The 23,543-nt window shown below is 42.0% G+C and overlaps 1 protein-coding gene and 1 long non-coding RNA gene across 4 annotated transcripts in view; one reads left to right on the top strand and one right to left on the bottom strand.

Annotated features, from left to right (window-relative positions):
- LOC144892193 (uncharacterized) overlaps positions 1–23,543 on the bottom strand; it is a 477,241-nt gene that overhangs the window by 366,497 nt on the left and 87,201 nt on the right. The gene's annotated exons all lie outside the window — the stretch shown is intronic.
- The window catches only part of LOC137428037 (receptor-type tyrosine-protein phosphatase eta-like), a 111,715-nt gene that overhangs the window by 32,987 nt on the left and 55,185 nt on the right, over positions 1–23,543 (top strand). For all 3 annotated transcript variants that reach the window (XR_013623391.1, XM_068117969.2, XM_068117967.2), the window contains exons 7-8: positions 22,134–22,210; positions 22,335–22,469. Coding sequence is in view for 2 of the 3 variants with exons in the window: in XM_068117969.2 (XP_067974070.2) it covers positions 22,134–22,210; positions 22,335–22,469 (212 nt within the window). In the remaining variant the exon portion in view is untranslated. The remainder of the gene's footprint in view (positions 1–22,133; positions 22,211–22,334; positions 22,470–23,543) is intronic.

The raw sequence follows: 23,543 nt of genomic DNA, 5'->3' as shown, positions 1-23,543 counted from the left end.
AACATCACATTCACAGGAAGGTCTCACATCACATTCACAGGAAGGTCTAACATCACATTCACAGGAAGGTCTCACATCACATTCACAGGAAGGTCTCACATCATATTCACAGGAAGGTCTCACATCACATTCACAGGAAGGTCTAACATCACATTCACAGGAAGGTCTCACATCACATTCACAGGAAGGTCTCACATCACATTCACAGGAAGGTCTAACATCATATTTAGAGGAAGGTCTCACATCACATTCACAGGAAGGTCTAACATCACATTCACAGGAAGGTCTCACATCACATTCACAGGAAGGTCTCACATCACATTCACAGGAAGGTCTCACATCACATTCACAGGAAGGTCTCACATCATATTCACAGGAAGGTCTCACATCACATTCACAGGAAGGTCTCACATCATATTCACAGGAAGGTCTAACATCACATTCACAGGAAGGTCTAACATCATATTCACAGGAAGGTCTCACATCACATTCACAGGAAGGTCTCACATCACATTCACAGGAAGGTCTCACATCACATTCACAGGAAGGTCTCACATCACATTCACAGGAAGGTCTAACATCACATTCACAGGAAGGTCTCACATCACATTCACAGGAAGGTCTCACATCACATTCACAGGAAGGTCTAACATCACATTCACAGGAAGGTCTAACATCACATTCACAGGAAGGTCTCACATCACATTCACAGGAAGGTCTCACATCACATTCACAGGAAGGTCTCACATCACATTCACAGGAAGGTCTAACATCACATTCACAGGAAGGTCTCACATCACATTCACAGGAAGGTCTAACATCACATTCACAGGAAGGTCTAACATCACATTCACAGGAAGGTCTAACATCATATTCACAGGAAGGTCTCACATCACATTCACAGGAAGGTCTCACATCACATTCACAGGAAGGTCTAACATCATATTCACAGGAAGGTCTCACATCATATTCACAGGAAGGTCTCACATCACATTCACAGGAAGGTCTCACATCACATTCACAGGAAGGTCTCACATCACATTCACAGGAAGGTCTCACATCATATTCACAGGAAGGTCTCACATCACATTCACAGGAAGATCTAACATCACATTCACAGGAAGGTCTCACATCACATTCACAGGAAGGTCTCACATCATATTCACAGGAAGGTCTCACATCACATTCACAGGAAGGTCTCACATCACATTCACAGGAAGGTCTAACATCATATTCACAGGAAGGTCTCACATCACATTCACAGGAAGGTCTCACATCACATTCACAGGAAGGTCTCACATCACATTCACAGGAAGGTCTCACATCATATTCACAGGAAGGTCTCACATCACATTCACAGGAAGATCTAACATCACATTCACAGGAAGGTCTCACATCACATTCACAGGAAGATCTAACATCACATTCACAGGAAGGTCTCACATCACATTCACAGGAAGGTCTAACATCATATTCACAGGAAGGTCTAACATCACATTCACAGGAAGGTCTAACATCACATTCACAGGAAGGTCTAACATCACATTCACAGGAAGGTCTAACATCACATTCACAGGAAGGTCTCACATCACATTCACAGGAAGGTCTAACATCACATTCACAGGAAGGTCTAACATCATATTCACAGGAAGGTCTCACATCATATTCACAGGAAGGTCTCACATCACATTCACAGGAAGGTCTAACATCATATTCACAGGAAGGTCTAACATCATATTCACAGGAAGGTCTCACATCACATTCACAGGAAGGTCTCACATCACATTCACAGGAAGGTCTCACATCACATTCACAGGAAGGTCTCACATCATATTCACAGGAAGGTCTAACATCACATTCACAGGAAGGTCTCACATCATATTCACAGGAAGGTCTAACATCATATTCACAGGAAGGTCTCACATCACATTCACAGGAAGGTCTAACATCATATTCACAGGAAGGTCTCACATCATATTCACAGGAAGGTCTCACATCATATTCACAGGAAGGTCTAACATCACATTCACAGGAAGGTCTCACATCACATTCACAGGAAGGTCTAACATCACATTCACAGGAAGGTCTCACATCACATTCACAGGAAGGTCTAACATCACATTCACAGGAAGGTCTCACATCACATTCACAGGAAGGTCTAACATCATATTCACAGGAAGGTCTAACATCACATTCACAGGAAGGTCTCACATCATATTCACAGGAAGGTCTAACATCACATTCACAGGAAGGTCTCACATCATATTCACAGGAAGGTCTCACATCATATTCACAGGAAGGTCTCACATCATATTCACAGGAAGGTCTAACATCACATTCACAGGAAGGTCTCACATCACATTCACAGGAAGGTCTAACATCACATTCACAGGAAGGTCTCACATCACATTCACAGGAAGGTCTAACATCACATTCACAGGAAGGTCTCACATCACATTCACAGGAAGGTCTCACATCACATTCACAGGAAGGTCTAACATCATATTCACAGGAAGGTCTCACATCATATTCACAGGAAGGTCTCACATCATATTCACAGGAAGATCTAACATCATATTCACAGGAAGGTCTAACATCACATTCACAGGAAGGTCTAACATCACATTCACAGGAAGGTCTAACATCACATTCACAGGAAGGTCTCACATCACATTCACAGGAAGGTCTAACATCACATTCACAGGAAGGTCTAACATCATATTCACAGGAAGGTCTCACATCATATTCACAGGAAGGTCTCACATCATATTCACAGGAAGATCTAACATCATATTCACAGGAAGGTCTAACATCACATTCACAGGAAGATCTAACATCACATTCACAGGAAGGTCTAACATCACATTCACAGGAAGGTCTCACATCACATTCACAGGAAGATCTAACATCACATTCACAGGAAGGTCTAACATCATATTCACAGGAAGGTCTCACATCATATTCACAGGAAGGTCTAACATCACATTCACAGGAAGGTCTCACATCATATTCACAGGAAGGTCTAACATCACATTCACAGGAAGGTCTAACATCACATTTAGAGGAAGGTCTCACATCACATTCACAGGAAGGTCTAACATCACATTCACAGGAAGGTCTAACATCACATTCACAGGAAGGTCTCACATCACATTCACAGGAAGGTCTAACATCACATTCACAGGAAGGTCTCACATCACATTCACAGGAAGGTCTCACATCATATTCACAGGAAGGTCTCACATCACATTCACAGGAAGGTCTAACATCACATTCACAGGAAGGTCTCACATCACATTCACAGGAAGGTCTCACATCACATTCACAGGAAGGTCTAACATCATATTCACAGGAAGGTCTCACATCACATTCACAGGAAGGTCTAACATCACATTCACAGGAAGGTCTAACATCATATTCACAGGAAGGTCTCACATCATATTCACAGGAAGGTCTAACATCACATTCACAGGAAGGTCTAACATCACATTTAGAGGAAGGTCTCACATCACATTCACAGGAAGGTCTAACATCACATTCACAGGAAGGTCTAACATCACATTCACAGGAAGGTCTCACATCACATTCACAGGAAGGTCTAACATCACATTCACAGGAAGATCTAACATCACATTCACAGGAAGGTCTCACATCACATTCACAGGAAGGTCTAACATCACATTCACAGGAAGGTCTAACATCACATTCACAGGAAGGTCTAACATCACATTTAGAGGAAGGTCTCACATCACATTCACAGGAAGGTCTAACATCACATTCACAGGAAGGTCTAACATCACATTCACAGGAAGGTCTCACATCACATTCACAGGAAGGTCTCACATCATATTCACAGGAAGGTCTCACATCACATTCACAGGAAGGTCTAACATCACATTCACAGGAAGGTCTCACATCACATTCACAGGAAGGTCTCACATCACATTCACAGGAAGGTCTAACATCATATTCACAGGAAGGTCTCACATCACATTCACAGGAAGGTCTAACATCACATTCACAGGAAGGTCTCACATCACATTCACAGGAAGGTCTAACATCATATTCACAGGAAGGTCTCACATCACATTCACAGGAAGGTCTAACATCACATTCACAGGAAGGTCTAACATCACATTTAGAGGAAGGTCTCACATCACATTCACAGGAAGGTCTAACATCACATTCACAGGAAGGTCTAACATCACATTCACAGGAAGGTCTCACATCACATTCACAGGAAGGTCTAACATCACATTCACAGGAAGGTCTCACATCACATTCACAGGAAGGTCTCACATCATATTCACAGGAAGGTCTCACATCACATTCACAGGAAGGTCTAACATCACATTCACAGGAAGGTCTCACATCACATTCACAGGAAGGTCTCACATCACATTCACAGGAAGGTCTAACATCATATTCACAGGAAGGTCTCACATCACATTCACAGGAAGGTCTAACATCACATTCACAGGAAGGTCTCACATCACATTCACAGGAAGGTCTAACATCACATTCACAGGAAGGTCTAACATCACATTCACAGGAAGGTCTCACATCACATTCACAGGAAGGTCTCACATCACATTCACAGGAAGGTCTCACATCATATTCACAGGAAGGTCTCACATCACATTCACAGGAAGGTCTCACATCATATTCACAGGAAGGTCTAACATCACATTCACAGGAAGGTCTCACATCACATTCACAGGAAGGTCTAACATCACATTCACAGGAAGGTCTCACATCATATTCACAGGAAGGTCTCACATCATATTCACAGGAAGGTCTCACATCACATTCACAGGAAGGTCTCACATCACATTCACAGGAAGGTCTCACATCATATTCACAGGAAGGTCTAACATCACATTCACAGGAAGGTCTCACATCATATTCACAGGAAGGTCTAACATCATATTCACAGGAAGGTCTCACATCACATTCACAGGAAGGTCTAACATCATATTCACAGGAAGGTCTCACATCATATTCACAGGAAGGTCTCACATCATATTCACAGGAAGGTCTAACATCACATTCACAGGAAGGTCTCACATCACATTCACAGGAAGGTCTAACATCACATTCACAGGAAGGTCTCACATCACATTCACAGGAAGGTCTAACATCACATTCACAGGAAGGTCTCACATCACATTCACAGGAAGGTCTAACATCATATTCACAGGAAGGTCTAACATCACATTCACAGGAAGGTCTCACATCATATTCACAGGAAGGTCTAACATCACATTCACAGGAAGGTCTCACATCATATTCACAGGAAGGTCTCACATCATATTCACAGGAAGGTCTCACATCATATTCACAGGAAGGTCTAACATCACATTCACAGGAAGGTCTCACATCACATTCACAGGAAGGTCTAACATCACATTCACAGGAAGGTCTCACATCACATTCACAGGAAGGTCTAACATCACATTCACAGGAAGGTCTCACATCACATTCACAGGAAGGTCTCACATCACATTCACAGGAAGGTCTAACATCATATTCACAGGAAGGTCTCACATCATATTCACAGGAAGGTCTCACATCATATTCACAGGAAGATCTAACATCATATTCACAGGAAGGTCTAACATCACATTCACAGGAAGGTCTAACATCACATTCACAGGAAGGTCTAACATCACATTCACAGGAAGGTCTCACATCACATTCACAGGAAGGTCTAACATCACATTCACAGGAAGGTCTAACATCATATTCACAGGAAGGTCTCACATCATATTCACAGGAAGGTCTCACATCATATTCACAGGAAGATCTAACATCATATTCACAGGAAGGTCTAACATCACATTCACAGGAAGATCTAACATCACATTCACAGGAAGGTCTAACATCACATTCACAGGAAGGTCTCACATCACATTCACAGGAAGATCTAACATCACATTCACAGGAAGGTCTAACATCATATTCACAGGAAGGTCTCACATCATATTCACAGGAAGGTCTAACATCACATTCACAGGAAGGTCTCACATCATATTCACAGGAAGGTCTAACATCACATTCACAGGAAGGTCTAACATCACATTTAGAGGAAGGTCTCACATCACATTCACAGGAAGGTCTAACATCACATTCACAGGAAGGTCTAACATCACATTCACAGGAAGGTCTCACATCACATTCACAGGAAGGTCTAACATCACATTCACAGGAAGGTCTCACATCACATTCACAGGAAGGTCTCACATCATATTCACAGGAAGGTCTCACATCACATTCACAGGAAGGTCTAACATCACATTCACAGGAAGGTCTCACATCACATTCACAGGAAGGTCTCACATCACATTCACAGGAAGGTCTAACATCATATTCACAGGAAGGTCTCACATCACATTCACAGGAAGGTCTAACATCACATTCACAGGAAGGTCTAACATCATATTCACAGGAAGGTCTCACATCATATTCACAGGAAGGTCTAACATCACATTCACAGGAAGGTCTAACATCACATTTAGAGGAAGGTCTCACATCACATTCACAGGAAGGTCTAACATCACATTCACAGGAAGGTCTAACATCACATTCACAGGAAGGTCTCACATCACATTCACAGGAAGGTCTAACATCACATTCACAGGAAGGTCTCACATCACATTCACAGGAAGGTCTCACATCATATTCACAGGAAGGTCTCACATCACATTCACAGGAAGGTCTAACATCACATTCACAGGAAGGTCTCACATCACATTCACAGGAAGGTCTCACATCACATTCACAGGAAGGTCTAACATCATATTCACAGGAAGGTCTCACATCACATTCACAGGAAGGTCTAACATCACATTCACAGGAAGGTCTCACATCACATTCACAGGAAGGTCTAACATCATATTCACAGGAAGGTCTCACATCACATTCACAGGAAGGTCTAACATCACATTCACAGGAAGGTCTAACATCACATTTAGAGGAAGGTCTCACATCACATTCACAGGAAGGTCTAACATCACATTCACAGGAAGGTCTAACATCACATTCACAGGAAGGTCTCACATCACATTCACAGGAAGGTCTAACATCACATTCACAGGAAGGTCTCACATCACATTCACAGGAAGGTCTCACATCATATTCACAGGAAGGTCTCACATCACATTCACAGGAAGGTCTAACATCACATTCACAGGAAGGTCTCACATCACATTCACAGGAAGGTCTCACATCACATTCACAGGAAGGTCTAACATCATATTCACAGGAAGGTCTCACATCACATTCACAGGAAGGTCTAACATCACATTCACAGGAAGGTCTCACATCACATTCACAGGAAGGTCTAACATCACATTCACAGGAAGGTCTAACATCACATTCACAGGAAGGTCTCACATCACATTCACAGGAAGGTCTCACATCACATTCACAGGAAGGTCTCACATCACATTCACAGGAAGGTCTAACATCACATTCACAGGAAGGTCTAACATCACATTCACAGGAAGGTCTCACATCACATTCACAGGAAGGTCTAACATCACATTCACAGGAAGGTCTCACATCACATTCACAGGAAGGTCTCACATCATATTCACAGGAAGGTCTCACATCACATTCACAGGAAGGTCTCACATCACATTCACAGGAAGGTCTAACATCACATTCACAGGAAGGTCTCACATCATATTCACAGGAAGGTCTCACATCATATTCACAGGAAGGTCTCACATCACATTCACAGGAAGGTCTCACATCACATTCACAGGAAGGTCTAACATCACATTCACAGGAAGGTCTCACATCATATTCACAGGAAGGTCTCACATCACATTCACAGGAAGGTCTAACATCATATTCACAGGAAGGTCTCACATCACATTCACAGGAAGGTCTCACATCACATTCACAGGAAGGTCTCACATCACATTCACAGGAAGGTCTCACATCATATTCACAGGAAGGTCTCACATCACATTCACAGGAAGGTCTAACATCACATTCACAGGAAGGTCTCACATCATATTCACAGGAAGGTCTCACATCACATTCACAGGAAGGTCTAACATCACATTCACAGGAAGGTCTCACATCATATTCACAGGAAGGTCTCACATCATATTCACAGGAAGGTCTCACATCACATTCACAGGAAGGTCTCACATCACATTCACAGGAAGGTCTAACATCACATTCACAGGAAGGTCTCACATCACATTCACAGGAAGGTCTAACATCATATTCACAGGAAGGTCTCACATCACATTCACAGGAAGGTCTCACATCACATTCACAGGAAGGTCTAACATCACATTCACAGGAAGGTCTCACATCATATTCACAGGAAGGTCTCACATCACATTCACAGGAAGGTCTAACATCATATTCACAGGAAGGTCTAACATCACATTCACAGGAAGGTCTCACATCACATTCACAGGAAGGTCTCACATCACATTCACAGGAAGGTCTCACATCATATTCACAGGAAGGTCTCACATCACATTCACAGGAAGGTCTAACATCACATTCACAGGAAGGTCTCACATCATATTCACAGGAAGGTCTCACATCACATTCACAGGAAGGTCTAACATCACATTCACAGGAAGGTCTCACATCATATTCACAGGAAGGTCTCACATCACATTCACAGGAAGGTCTCACATCACATTCACAGGAAGGTCTCACATCACATTCACAGGAAGGTCTCACATCATATTCACAGGAAGGTCTCACATCACATTCACAGGAAGGTCTCACATCACATTCACAGGAAGGTCTCACATCACATTCACAGGAAGGTCTCACATCACATTCACAGGAAGGTCTAACATCACATTCACAGGAAGGTCTCACATCATATTCACAGGAAGGTCTCACATCATATTCACAGGAAGGTCTAACATCATATTCACAGGAAGTTCTAACATCATATTCACAAAATGGTCTAACATCACATTCACAGGAAGGTCTAACATCACATTCACAGGAAGGTCTCACATCACATTCACAGGAAGGTCTAACATCACATTCACAGGAAGGTCTCACATCACATTCACAGGAAGGTCTAACATCACATTCACAGGAAGATCTAACATCACATTCACAGGAAGATCTACCATCACATTCACAGGAAGATCTAACATCACATTCACAGGAAGATCTAACATCACATTCACAGGAAGGTCTCACATCACATTCACAGGAAGGTCTCACATTACATTCACAGGAAGATCTAACATCACATTCACAGGAAGGTCTAACATCATATTCACAGGAAGGTCTCACATCACATTCACAGGAAGATCTAACATCACATTCACAGGAAGGTCTAACATCATATTCACAGGAAGGTCTAACATCATATTCACAGGAAGGTCTAACATCATATTCACAGGAAGGTCTCACATCACATTCACAGGAAGATCTAACATCACATTCACAGGAAGGTCTAACATCATATTCACAGGAAGGTCTCACATCATATTCACAGGAAGGTCTCACATCATATTCACAGGAAGGTCTAACATCATATTCACAGGAAGGTCTAACATCACATTCACAGGAAGGTCTCACATCACATTCACAGGAACGTCTAACATCACATTCACAGGAAGGTCTCACATCACATTCACAGGAAGGTCTAACATCACATTCACAGGAAGGTCTAACATCATATTCACAGGAAGGTCTCACATCACATTCACAGGAAGGTCTCACATCACATTCACAGGAAGATCTAACATCACATTCACAGGAAGGTCTAACATCACATTCACAGGAAGGTCTCACATTACATTCACAGGAAGGTCTCACATCACATTCACAGGAAGATCTAACATCACATTCACAGGAAGGTCTAACATCATATTCACAGGAAGGTCTCACATCATATTCACAGGAAGGTCTCACATCATATTCACAGGAAGATCTAACATCATATTCACAGGAAGGTCTAACATCACATTCACAGGAAGATCTAACATCACATTCACAGGAAGGTCTAACATCATATTCACAGGAAGGTCTCACATCATATTCACAGGAAGGTCTCACATCATATTCACAGGAAGGTCTAACATCACATTCACAGGAAGGTCTAACATCACATTCACAGGAAGATCTAACATCACATTCACAGGAAGGTCTCACATCACATTCACAGGAAGGTCTAACATCACATTTAGAGGAAGGTCTCACATCACATTCACAGGAAGGTCTAACATCACATTTAGAGGAAGGTCTCACATCACATTCACAGGAAGGTCTAACATCACATTCACAGGAAGGTCTAACATCATATTCACAGGAAGGTCTCACATCATATTCACAGGAAGGTCTCACATCACATTCACAGGAAGATCTAACATCACATTCACAGGAAGGTCTAACATCACATTCACAGGAAGGTCTCACATTACATTCACAGGAAGGTCTCACATCACATTCACAGGAAGGTCTAACATCACATTCACAGGAAGGTCTCACATCACATTCACAGGAAGATCTAACATCACATTCACAGGAAGGTCTAACATCATATTCACAGGAAGGTCTCACATCATATTCACAGGAAGGTCTCACATCACATTCACAGGAAGGTCTAACATCACATTCACAGGAAGGTCTCACATCACATTCACAGGAAGGTCTAACATCACATTCACAGGAAGATCTAACATCACATTCACAGGAAGATCTACCATCACATTCACAGGAAGATCTAACATCATATTCACAGGAAGGTCTCACATCACATTCACAGGAAGATCTAACATCACATTCACAGGAAGGTCTCACATCACATTCACAGGAAGGTCTCACATCACATTCACAGGAAGGTCTAACATCACATTCACAGGAAGGTCTCACATCACATTCACAGGAAGATCTAACATCACATTCACAGGAAGGTCTCACATCACATTCACAGGAAGGTCTCACATCATATTCACAGGAAGGTCTAACATCATATTCACAGGAAGGTCTAACATCACATTCACAGGAAGGTCTCACATCACATTCACAGGAAGGTCTAACATCACATTCACAGGAAGGTCTCACATCACATTCACAGGAAGGTCTAACATCACATTCACAGGAAGGTCTAACATCATATTCACAGGAAGGTCTCACATCATATTCACAGGAAGGTCTCACATCATATTCACAGGAAGATCTAACATCATATTCACAGGAAGGTCTAACATCACATTCACAGGAAGGTCTCACATCACATTCACAGGAAGGTCTAACATCACATTCACAGGAAGGTCTCACATCACATTCACAGGAAGATCTAACATCACATTCACAGGAAGGTCTCACATCACATTCACAGGAAGGTCTAACATCATATTCACAGGAAGGTCTAACATCACATTCACAGGAAGGTCTCACATCACATTCACAGGAAGGTCTAACATCATATTCACAGGAAGGTCTCACATCATATTCACAGGAAGGTCTCACATCATATTCACAGGAAGATCTAACATCACATTCACAGGAAGGTCTCACATCACATTCACAGGAAGGTCTAACATCATATTCACAGGAAGGTCTAACATCACATTCACAGGAAGGTCTCACATCACATTCACAGGAAGGTCTAACATCACATTCACAGGAAGGTCTCACATCACATTCACAGGAAGGTCTAACATCACATTCACAGGAAGATCTAACATCACATTCACAGGAAGGTCTCACATCACATTCACAGGAAGGTCTAACATCACATTCACAGGAAGGTCTCACATCACATTCACAGGAAGGTCTAACATCATATTCACAGGAAGGTCTCACATCACATTCACAGGAAGATCTAACATCACATTCACAGGAAGGTCTCACATCACATTCACAGGAAGGTCTAACATCATATTCACAGGAAGGTCTAACATCACATTCACAGGAAGGTCTCACATCACATTCACAGGAAGGTCTAACATCACATTCACAGGAAGGTCTCACATCACATTCACAGGAAGGTCTAACATCACATTCACAGGAAGATCTAACATCACATTCACAGGAAGGTCTCACATCACATTCACAGGAAGGTCTAACATCACATTCACAGGAAGGTCTAACATCACATTCACAGGAAGGTCTCACATCACATTCACAGGAAGGTCTAACATCACATTCACAGGAAGGTCTAACATCATATTCACAGGAAGGTCTCACATCATATTCACAGGAAGGTCTCACATCATATTCACAGGAAGATCTAACATCATATTCACAGGAAGGTCTAACATCACATTCACAGGAAGATCTAACATCACATTCACAGGAAGGTCTAACATCACATTCACAGGAAGGTCTCACATTACATTCACAGGAAGGTCTCACATCACATTCACAGGAAGGTCTAACATCACATTCACAGGAAGGTCTCACATCACATTCACAGGAAGATCTAACATCACATTCACAGGAAGGTCTAACATCATATTCACAGGAAGGTCTCACATCATATTCACAGGAAGGTCTCACATCATATTCACAGGAAGGTCTAACATCACATTCACAGGAAGGTCTCACATCACATTCACAGGAAGGTCTCACATCATATTCACAGGAAGGTCTAACATCACATTCACAGGAAGGTCTAACATCACATTTAGAGGAAGGTCTCACATTACATTCACAGGAAGGTCTCACATCACATTCACAGGAAGGTCTCACATCATATTCACAGGAAGGTCTAACATCACATTCACAGGAAGGTCTAACATCACATTTAGAGGAAGGTCTAACATCACATTCACAGGAAGGTCTCACATCACATTTAGAGGAAGGTCTAACATCACATTCACAGGAAGGTCTAACATCATATTCACAGGAAGGTCTCACATCACATTTAGAGGAAGGTCTCACATCACATTCACAGGAAGGTCTAACATCACATTCACAGGAAGATCTAACATCACATTCACAGGAAGGTCTCACATTACATTCACAGGAAGGTCTCACATCACATTCACAGGAAGGTCTAACATCACATTCACAGGAAGGTCTAACATCACATTCACAGGAAGATCTAACATCACATTCACAGGAAGGTCTAACATCATATTCACAGGAAGATCTAACATCACATTCACAGGAAGGTCTCACATCACATTCACAGGAAGGTCTAACATCATATTCACAGGAAGGTCTCACATCACATTCACAGGAAGGTCTAACATCACATTCACAGGAAGGTCTCACATTACATTCACAGGAAGATCTAACATCACATTCACAGGAAGATCTAACATCATATTCACAGGAAGATCTAACATCATATTCACAAAATGGTCTAACATCACATTCACAGGAAGGTATCACATTCACAGGAAGATCTAACATCATATTCACAAAAAGGTCTAACATCACATTCACAGGAAGATCTAACATCACATTCACAGGAAGGTCTCACATTACATTCACAGGAAGATCTAACATCACATTCACAGGAAGATCTAACATCATATTCACAGGAAGATCTAACATCATATTCACAAAATGGTCTAACATCACATTCACAGGAAGGTCTAACATCATATTCACAGGAAGATCTAACATCACATTCACAGGAAGATCTAACATCATATTCACAAAAAGGTCTAACATCACATTCACAGGAAGGTCTAACATCACATTCACAAGAAGGTCTGACATCACATTCACAGGAAGGACTACAGGAAGGACTAACATCACATTTAGAGGAAGGTCTAACATCACATTCACAGGAAGATCTCACATTACATTCACAGGAAGATCTAACATCACATTCACAGGAAGGACTACAGGAAGGACTAACATCACATTCACAGGAAGGTCTCACATTACATTCACAGGAAGATCTAACATCACATTCACAGGAAGATCTAACATCATATTCACAGGAAGATCTAACATCATATTCACAAAATGGTCTAACATCACATTCACAGGAAGGTCTAACATCATATTCACAGGAAGATCTAACATCACATTCACAGGAAGATCTAACATCATATTCACAAAAAGGTCTAACATCACATTCACAGGAAGGTCTAACATCACATTCACAAGAAGGTCTGACATCACATTCACAGGAAGGACTACAGGAAGGACTAACATCACATTTAGAGGAAGGTCTAACATCACATTCACAGGAAGGACTACACGAAGGTCTAACATTTAGAGGAAGGAAAGGATTGAGGGGTTTTGGAGGAGGGAGGCTTTGAGAGACTGGGAGGAGTGGAAAGGTTTGAGGGGTTTTGGAGGAGGGAAGCTTTGAGAGACTGGGAGGAGTGGAAAGGTTTGAGGGGTTTTGGAGGAGGGAAGCTTTGAGAGACTGGGAGGAGTGGAAAGGTTTGAGGAGTTTTGGAGGAGGGAAGCTTTGAGAGACTGGGAGGAGTGGAAAGGTTTGAGGGGTTTTGGAGGAGGGAAGCTTTGAGAGACTGGGAGGAGTGGAAAGGTTTGAGGGGTTTTCGAGGAGGGAAGGTTTGAGAGACTGGGAGGAGTGGAAAGGTTTGAGGGGTTTTGGAGGAGGGAGGCTTTGAGAGACTGGGAGGAGTGGAAAGGTTTGAGGGGTTTTGGAGGAGGGAAGCTTTGAGAGACTGGGAGGAGTGGAAAGGTTTGAGGGGTTTTGGAGGAGGGAGGCTTTGAGAGACTGGGAGGAGTGGAAAGGTTTGAGGGGTTTTGGAGGAGGGAAGCTTTGAGAGACTGGGAGGAGTGGAAAGGATTGAGGGGTTTTGGAGGAGGGAGGCTTTGAGAGACTGGGAGGAGTGGAAAGGTTTGAGGGGTTTTGGAGGAGGGAAGCTTTGAGAGACTGGGAGGAGTGGAAAGGTTTGAGGAGTTTTGGAGGAGGGAAGCTTTGAGAGACTGGGAGGAGTGGAAAGGTTTGAGGGGTTTTGGAGGAGGGAAGCTTTGAGAGACTGGGAGGAGTGGAAAGGTTTGAGGGGTTTTGGAGGAGGGAAGCTTTGAGAGACTGGGAGGAGTGGAAATGTTTGAGGAGTTTTGGAGGAGGGAAGCTTTGAGAGACTGGGAGGAGTGGAAAGGTTTGAGGGGTTTTGGAGGAGGGAAGCTTTGAGAGACTGGGAGGAGTGGAAAGGTTTGAGGAGTTTTGGAGGAGGGAAGCTTTGAGAGACTGGGAGGAGTGGAAATGTTTGAGGAGTTTTGGAGGAGGGAAGCTTTGAGAGACTGGGAGGAGTGGAAATGTTTGAGGAGTTTTGGAGGAGGGAAGCTTTGAGAGACTGGGAGGAGTGGAAAGGTTTGAGGAGTTTTGGAGGAGGGAAGCTTTGAGAGACTGGGAGGAGTGGAAAGGTTTGAGGGGTTTTCGAGGAGGGAAGCTTTGAGAGACTGGGAGGAGTGGAAAGGTTTGAGGGGTTTTGGAGGAGGGAAGCTTTGAGAGACTGGGAGGAGTGGAAAGGATTGAGGGGTTTTGGAGGAGGGAAGCTTTGAGAGACTGGGAGGAGTGGAAAGGTTTGAGGGGTTTTGGAGGAGGGAAGCTTTGAGAGACTGGGAGGAGTGGAAAGGTTTGAGGAGTTTTGGAGGAGGGAAGCTTTGAGAGACTGGGAGGAGTGGAAAGGTTTGAGGGGTTTTGGAGGAGGAAAGCTTTGAGAGACTGGGAGGAGTGGAAAGGTTTGAGGGGTTTTGGAGGAGGGAAGCTTTGAGAGACTGGGAGGAGTGGAAATGTTTGAGGAGTTTTGGAGGAGGGAAGCTTTGAGAGACTGGGAGGAGTGGAAAGGTTTGAGGAGTTTTGGAGGATGAAAGCTTTGAGAGACTGGGAGGAGTGGAAAGGTTTGAGGGGTTTTGGAGGAGGGAAGCTTTGAGAGACTGGGAGGAGTGGAAATGTTTGAGGAGTTTTAGAGGAGGGAAGCTTTGAGAGACTGGGAGGAGTGGAAAGGTTTGAGGGGTTTTGGAGGAGGGGAGCTTTGAGAGACTGGGAGGAGTGGAAAGGTTTGAGGAGTTTTGGAGGAGGGAAGCTTTGAGAGACTGGGAGGAGTGGAAAGGTTTGAGGGGTTTTGGTGGAGGGAAGCTTTGAGAGACTGGGAGAAGTGGAAAGGTTTGAGGGGTTTTGGTGGAGGGAAGCTTTGAGAGACTGGGAGGAGTGGAAAGGTTTGAGGGGTTTTGGTGGAGGGAAGCTTTGAGAGACTGGGAGAAGTGGAAAGGTTTGAGGGGTTTTGGAGGATGAAAGCTTTGAGAGACTGGGAGGAGTGGAAAGGTTTGAGGAGCTATGGTGGAGGGAAGGTTTGAGAGACTGGGAGGAGTGGAAAGGTTTGTGGAGCTATGGTGGAGGGAAGCTTTGAGAGACTGGGAGGAGTGGAAAGGTTTGTGGAGCTATGGTGGAGGGAAGCTTTGAGAGACTGGGAGGAGTGGAAAGGTTTGTGGAGCTATGGTGGGGGGAAGCTTTGAGAGACTGGGAGGAGTGGAAAGGTTTGTGGAGCTAAGGTGGAGGGAAGCTTTGAGAGACTGGGAGGAGTGGAAAGGTTTGAGGAGCTATGGTGGAGGGAAGGTTTGAGAGACTGGGAGGAGTGGAAAGGTTTGAGGAGCTGTGGTGGAGGGAAGCTTTGAGAGACTGGGAGGAGTGGAAAGGTTTGTGAGGGTATGGTGGAGGGGAAGCTTTGAGAGACTTGGAGGAGTGGAAAGGTTTGAGGGGTTTTGGTGGAGGGAAGCTTTGAGAGACTGGGAGGAGTGGAAAGGTTTGAGGAGCTATGGTGGAGGGAAGGTTTGAGAGACTGGGAGGAGTGGAAAGGTTTGTGGAGCTATGGTGGAGGGAAGCTTTGAGAGACTGGGAGGAGTGGAAAGGTTTGTGGAGCTATGGTGGAGGGAAGCTTTGAGAGACTGGGAGGAGTGGAAAGGTTTGAGGAGCTATGGTGGTGGGAAGCTTTGAGAGACTTGGGTGAGGTGGAATATTGGAGAGGGTGGGGCGTGTGGGAAGCTTCGAGAGGGTGGGGTGAAGGGGGTTTCAGCAAGGGGGGAGATGAAGTGCTGAAGAGGGGGACGTGTAGACGGTGTGTGCATGGAATAATCCAGTCTTGCGGGAGATGTGGGGGAGGATACGGACACGTGGGGGTTTGACCCTGTAACATAATGTGAATGGGTTTGATTGTCATGCGTAAACAACCTCTGCAAATTGGACTTCTCAAGATTCCCACATTTCACATTCTGAGATAAAGATCATGGGATGGGAGGAAGGACTTCTTGTTGAAGGCACGAGGAAAGGTCGTGCGGGAGGACCCGGAGGAGGCTTCATGGACCAAGCGTTTCGGTGAGAGACGGGTTCACAAAAACAGGAAGAAGAAGAGGAATACATAGCGATAAGAAGAACACGTGGGGTACTCATGGTGGAGGAATAAAGAAAGTGAAGCACTTGAAAATGTTTTTTAAAATATATTTCAAAGGAAGAAGCGTTTTCTTCAGTGACAATATTGGCAAAAGGGAGAGGGTAAAAAAAAGAGGTACAGGAAGGGGAAGGAGAAGGCGGAATGAGATCGAGTTTTGGAATTTCTCCAGATGTTAGGCCAAGTAAAAAAATAAAAATGTTTCTCGTCCGGACTTTTTTGAAAAAGGAGGAGGGAGGCCCTTACTATTTACTATTTTCATTTTTTTTGCTATTTTTTTCCAAGATGGCTGCCATGAATTGAATGACCACTGTGGCTGACTTAAAGACTCTATAGTTTGTCCAATGTAATGTGAAACATGCCAGTGTTGATTGTTACCGAAAGGCCTGTAATTTCAGGCCTACTTTATATAGTAGGCCTATTCTAGGCCTACTTTATTGACTACAACAGGGCCTAGATACCTAGCTTCTCACTCAGAGACCCGCATTGTACTCCCACCTCCCACCATTAAACCTACATCATAGGGTAGGACTATGGCCTGACTGTATTCACACTTCAGAATACACGAAACTACAACTAGTACTAGGCCATCCAAGTATAGCGTTACAGCTACATATGGATTTTTTAATGCACCAAGTATTTATAAACAAGTACACTAGAAAATGTATGTCTTGATATGGCTTAAATATTTACGCTATATCACGACGCCAACTTACTTTCGTTGTTTGGTATCCATCACCAATGTCATCTCCATCGTCAAATTCTCCACTGGCAAATTTAGCGAAGAGATCGTTCAACGTTCGCTTCTCATCTACAACTGATCTCGCGAACCAAGACTTCAAAACTTTTGTCGACGAACGTATGCTTACACACACGAATATCGTCATATTCCCTACTCAAATTTGTACCATTAAAAGTACTAGGGCAATAAGGGCATGCCCGTACTATATATATATCTAAAATTATATCCCCCCCCCCTCTATTTACATGGAATGGTTTGGTCCATTCGCAAAGCCAAAGGCAAAGCGAACGGCTTGCGAGTACGGTGACAATCCCCCCCCTCTATTTACATCAAATGGTTTGGTCCATTCGCAACGACCACAGAACCCCCCCCCCTCTATTTACATGAAATGGTTTGGTCCATTCGCAACGCCAAAGCGAACGGCGAACGGCTAAATCGCCATAGCTCGGTAACTACTTGTCCGATTAATTTCAAACCTTGAAAAGGCACATCCTCGGGTCCCCAGCAATATACCTGGCAAGTTTAAAGTATATCGGACCCGTGGTTGTCGAGAAACAGCGGTCACAGACAAACATACAAACATACAAACATACAAACAAACATACACACAGAGATTAGTGGAATTATAGATAGATGAAATGCAAGATTTTTACACGTAAATTGCACTTGCCCAGTGCACAACCGCTGCGAGAATTGACCGTCTTTAGCACAAAGTGTCTGCGTTAAGCCCAGCGTGTATTAACCAGGAAGTTCCGCTAGAGGACGCGATCCATCATAGTTCAGATCATCAATGCACAAGATACGATCAGCAAACGCCCGGAAACGGAAAGTTTTAGACCGAGTTTCTTCGCAAAACGATTTTTTTTTAAACAAGTATATATTAAAAAAAATAGTATTAAATAGTAAATAAAAGTAGGCGGTGACTAAAACGGAAGCAGGCGGGGACGAGAAACTTTTTTTTTTTTTACTTGGCCTTACTTGGCCATCTTCAATCCTGTTTTGGAATATCTGGACCTGTTCTGGAATGAGGAACACCCTCTCATCTGTTGATGTGGTTGCTGAGTATAGGAGTGGCCCACAACGGGTCGACGCCAAAACGGATAGATGTACCCAAATGTACCGTAGGAGTGGCCCGGGGATGGTTGGCGGGGGTCATGTGTGTGTTCGTGTGTGCACCATTCTACACAGATGAGTTCCGTTTGTATTCAGTCCTTTTCACCTTAATTACATATTTTCACACTCCCATTTTTGAACTTTCTGTTGGTTGTTTTTTTTTTTTTTGAAACAAGGAGGGAGACTTTGACGGTAACTTTGAAGCGGCAGAAAGGACAACATTTTGGGGGGGAAAAGAAATGGAATGACACAAAAAACTTCAAAATCGAAATGATTTTGCACCCGGCTATCCGAAGAGTAGGCCTGGGCTACACGAAAACGAATTTGACAATACTAGCAGCGGTACCCGCCCTATGGGCGAGGCTTCAATTGGGAGGCCCAAATGAAAAGGCTAAATATCAGAAATTGAAGGCTTTTTTTCTTTTAAACGATTTATATGAACATCCGTTAAATCTCGATCGGTGCAGCCGTTTGTGCGGCACCCTGGAAAAGAACGTCATGCGGGACAAGTATCAGCAGGATGTGGCAGTGTGGGAGTCAACGTTTCTGATCCTCCATGCTGAAGTAGCCCACCACTTCTCCAAGCATTCCGCTCTTCAGATCCGCCATGACAGATTTAAGCTTGATGCTGAAGACGCGTGCAGTTAGTCCTCCCGATGTCGTATGTACTCCCGATACGTGTTTCCTTCATTGTAAAAACTTCCAAATCAACAGTTAAAAGGATTTTGAGCCGATAGCTGTTACAGACTTGGCAAGATCGATGGAAGCAGCGATCTGTTCGCATATTCACCGCCCAAATAGCTATGTGGAATTCTCTCATGTGGAGATTAAACTAATCGTGTTCACAATCGCTACGTCGTATGTACTCCCGATACGTGTTTCCTTCAGTTGAAATGGGTTAGAATTATCTCAAGCAGGGATTCAACCCGTGTCCTTATAAAAGGTCTTTAAAAGGTCACCAAGTTCGATCGGTGCAGCCGTGCAGCGATCGGTGCAGCCGTTTGTGCGGCACCCAGGAAAACAACATCGTCACAATGAGAACAATGAACGTTATGCAAACGCGAATGTTATGCGTGAGTCCAAACCTGAGAATGCTGGAGACTAAAGCTGAAATTGGGAAAACTAAATAGCCGATTTTACTCCTAGGGGTCCCAGGATTATCCACCCAAAATATCGTTGCGATCGGTTCAGCAGTTTTCATGGTACCTTCAAACGGACAGACAGACAGACGGACAGACATTTGGTGAATTATAGTAAGATTGACAAGACGGTAGGACATGGAAAAAAAAATCGAAGAAAATACAAACAGCAACGCAGGGAAAAAAACAATAGAAAAATCCAGTTTGGAAACGTTAGCTTCATGATTGAGGTGAAAGAAGAAGCCGTGGATTTTCCTAAATACCTTCCTTACTTTTCCAAGTTTAAAGTGCCCTAATGAAATGTCCTCCTGCTACCCTCCTACTTTTTTTTTTTTTTTTTGCTACTCAAAAAAATAAATCAAAACAGTCAAAATTTGCTACTTATTTTATTATTCCACGAGTGCCCTTGTTGTTCAACCGTGTCTAATATGGAGGATCTTGTACATCCTGTATGGACGTCTAAGTTTACACTGTTGGACTTGAATATGAATTTGGACTTGAATGTGAATACAAGGACATGAGTAGCTGAGACATTTACACACTATATGGGATCTGAAACTTTGGTCATGAGTGTCAGGTGCTCTCTGCTCAGGTTACAAACCTCAATGTCACAGGTGAACTTTTTATGCCTCCGCCCCCGAAGGTGGCCGGAGGCATTATGTTTTCGGGTTGTCTGTCCGTCAGTCCGTCCGTCCGTTCATACGGGCTAAACCTCGTTTTTCTCAGCAACCACATGTCCAATTGAGATTAAATTTTCAGGGTAGGAGTGACACCCATGTAGAATGTTTTTGTCATAATTGTGACGTCATAGGTCACGTGGTATGGCAGCCATCTTGAATTAAACACAAATAATTAAAAAATATTTCTCAGAAACAGCTGAATGGAAAAATTTTAAACTTGGCATATTGTCAAGAACTTCCAATAGAGAACAAAAGTAGGATAATGATGACATCATAGGTGAAGTGGTATACCAGTCAAAAATGTTTAAATTGAATTCCTTCTCCTAAAAATCTGAAATTGCATGCACATGATCTCTGACCCATTTGTATTGAAATATTCAATTTATGACATCATAGGTCACATGGTTTGGCAGCAATATTGGATTTAACCTAAAACCTTAAAAAACAACGTCGCCCGAACTACCAAATTGATTGACTCGAAACTTTACGTGTGTCATTGACTAGATATGGTGATTAAAAGATGATCACGAAGACATCATTGGTCACATGGTGTTTCAACCATGTTGGATTGAAGGAAAATATTAAATAATTATATTACTGAAACTGCTTACCCTATCGATGCAATTTTTTGCAAATATCATCTAACACCATTGCTGCATATAGTTTGAAAATGATAATGTCGCATGTCATGTGGTTTGGCAGCCATCTTGGACAGAAAACCTTACGTTATCTGATAAACACGAAACTTCACAAACGTGATCCCCTACACATACATATGCAGAGTGTACATTTTTAAGGTCATATGTCATGTGGTATGGCAGCCATATTAGCTTGAAAGCCGATTTTTTTTTTTAATCCCTTCTCTGAAACCACTTCACCGATCGATGTGAAACCTGTCATGGCTGGTGAAAATGTGATACTTGAAAACAGCTGAAGGGATTTAAATCAAACTTTTTTTATTTTTAAGACAGTGAATGAGGGCATCCACCTGTTGTGGAACTATGCGGAGGGATATTGGCGACACAGTCGCATTGCTCTAGTTCTACATTATTTTTGTTTATCATCAAGCACCTCTTCTCCCTCAATAACTCTATTCTTTCCTCCTCGTAACCCCTGTCCGTTTTAGATGATCACAGTCGTGTACACCTGAGTGTGCAACACAATGACAACTCTTCAGATTACATCAATGCAAGCTACATTCCTGTGAGTATCGCAGTTGCTGGAACACCAATGTCTGTGTGGCTTTGAGTTGATAAAAGTGAACAAACAGTCTCTGCAAATAATGATGTTAAAGACTGCAAAGTGATGCTTCCTGATATCTCTGCAGGGATTCTCTTCTCCGCGGGAGTTCATTGCTTCCCAGGGTCCTCTTCCCAACACTGTTGTGGATTTCTGGCGGATGGTCTGGGAAAAGAAAGTTAGCAACATCGTCATGCTGGCCCAGTGTGTGGAGGCCGATCGAGTAAGTCTGGACACGTGTTACAAACATTGATCTGTTTCCATGGTTTCCATGTTCCATTCAATAACACTTTACTCCTCATCATTTTCCCTCCCATCATCATTTTTTTTCCCTCCTAATTTTTTTCCTTTTTTTTATTTAAATTTTTATATTTTTTTCATTTTACATTTTATTTATATTTTACTTCTTTTTAAAAAAAAAAAATATTATTTATATATTTATTATTACAGGTATATTATATTATATAATTATATAATTATTATATACATTCTATTTATATTATATTATATTATATCAACATTATATTATATTAAATTAATTTTATTGATGTATTATATTATATTATTAATATATGATATTTATGTATTTTTTTATTTTTTTTATTTTTTTACATTTATTTACATTTAAGTTTATATATATATATATATATATATATATATATATATATATATATATATATATATATATATATATATATATATATATATATATTATATATATATATATTATATATATATATATATATATATATATATATATATAAATTATTATTATTTATTTATTTCTTTTCCTTTGTCCTCCCCAACATCATCATTTTCCCTCCCCATCATTTTTCCCTCCCCATCATTTTTTTCCCTCCTAATTTTTTTCATCATTTTTCCATTTTTTTTTTTTGATTATTAATTTTCATATTTTGCATTTTATTTATATTTTACATTTTTTATTTCATTTTATTATCATTTATATATAATTTATTCATTTATTATTACAAGTATATTATATTATATTATTATTATATTATTATATGCATTCTATTATATTAACATTATATTATATTAAATTAGTTTTATTGATGTGTTATATTATATTATTGATATATTCTATTTATGTTTATTTATTTATTTATTTATTTTACATTTATTTATATTCAACCTTTTTTATCTATATATATATATCTGTGCAGTGTCTGTATTGTGTTGTCCTGTGTTGTCACTGAACTACTCCCTCAAACTTTTGTGAAATCCTACCAAACTTCTGGTATGCACCTATCTCTCCCGTCGGTATATCCAAAGGGTA

This window comes from Myxine glutinosa, chromosome 5, assembly GCF_964187855.1.
Source record: "Myxine glutinosa chromosome 5, kmMyxGlut1.1, whole genome shotgun sequence".
Classification (NCBI taxonomy): Eukaryota; Metazoa; Chordata; class Myxini; order Myxiniformes; family Myxinidae; genus Myxine; species Myxine glutinosa.
The sequence above is the reverse complement of the archived record's forward strand: the minus strand, read 5'-3'. Positions and strand labels throughout refer to the sequence as shown.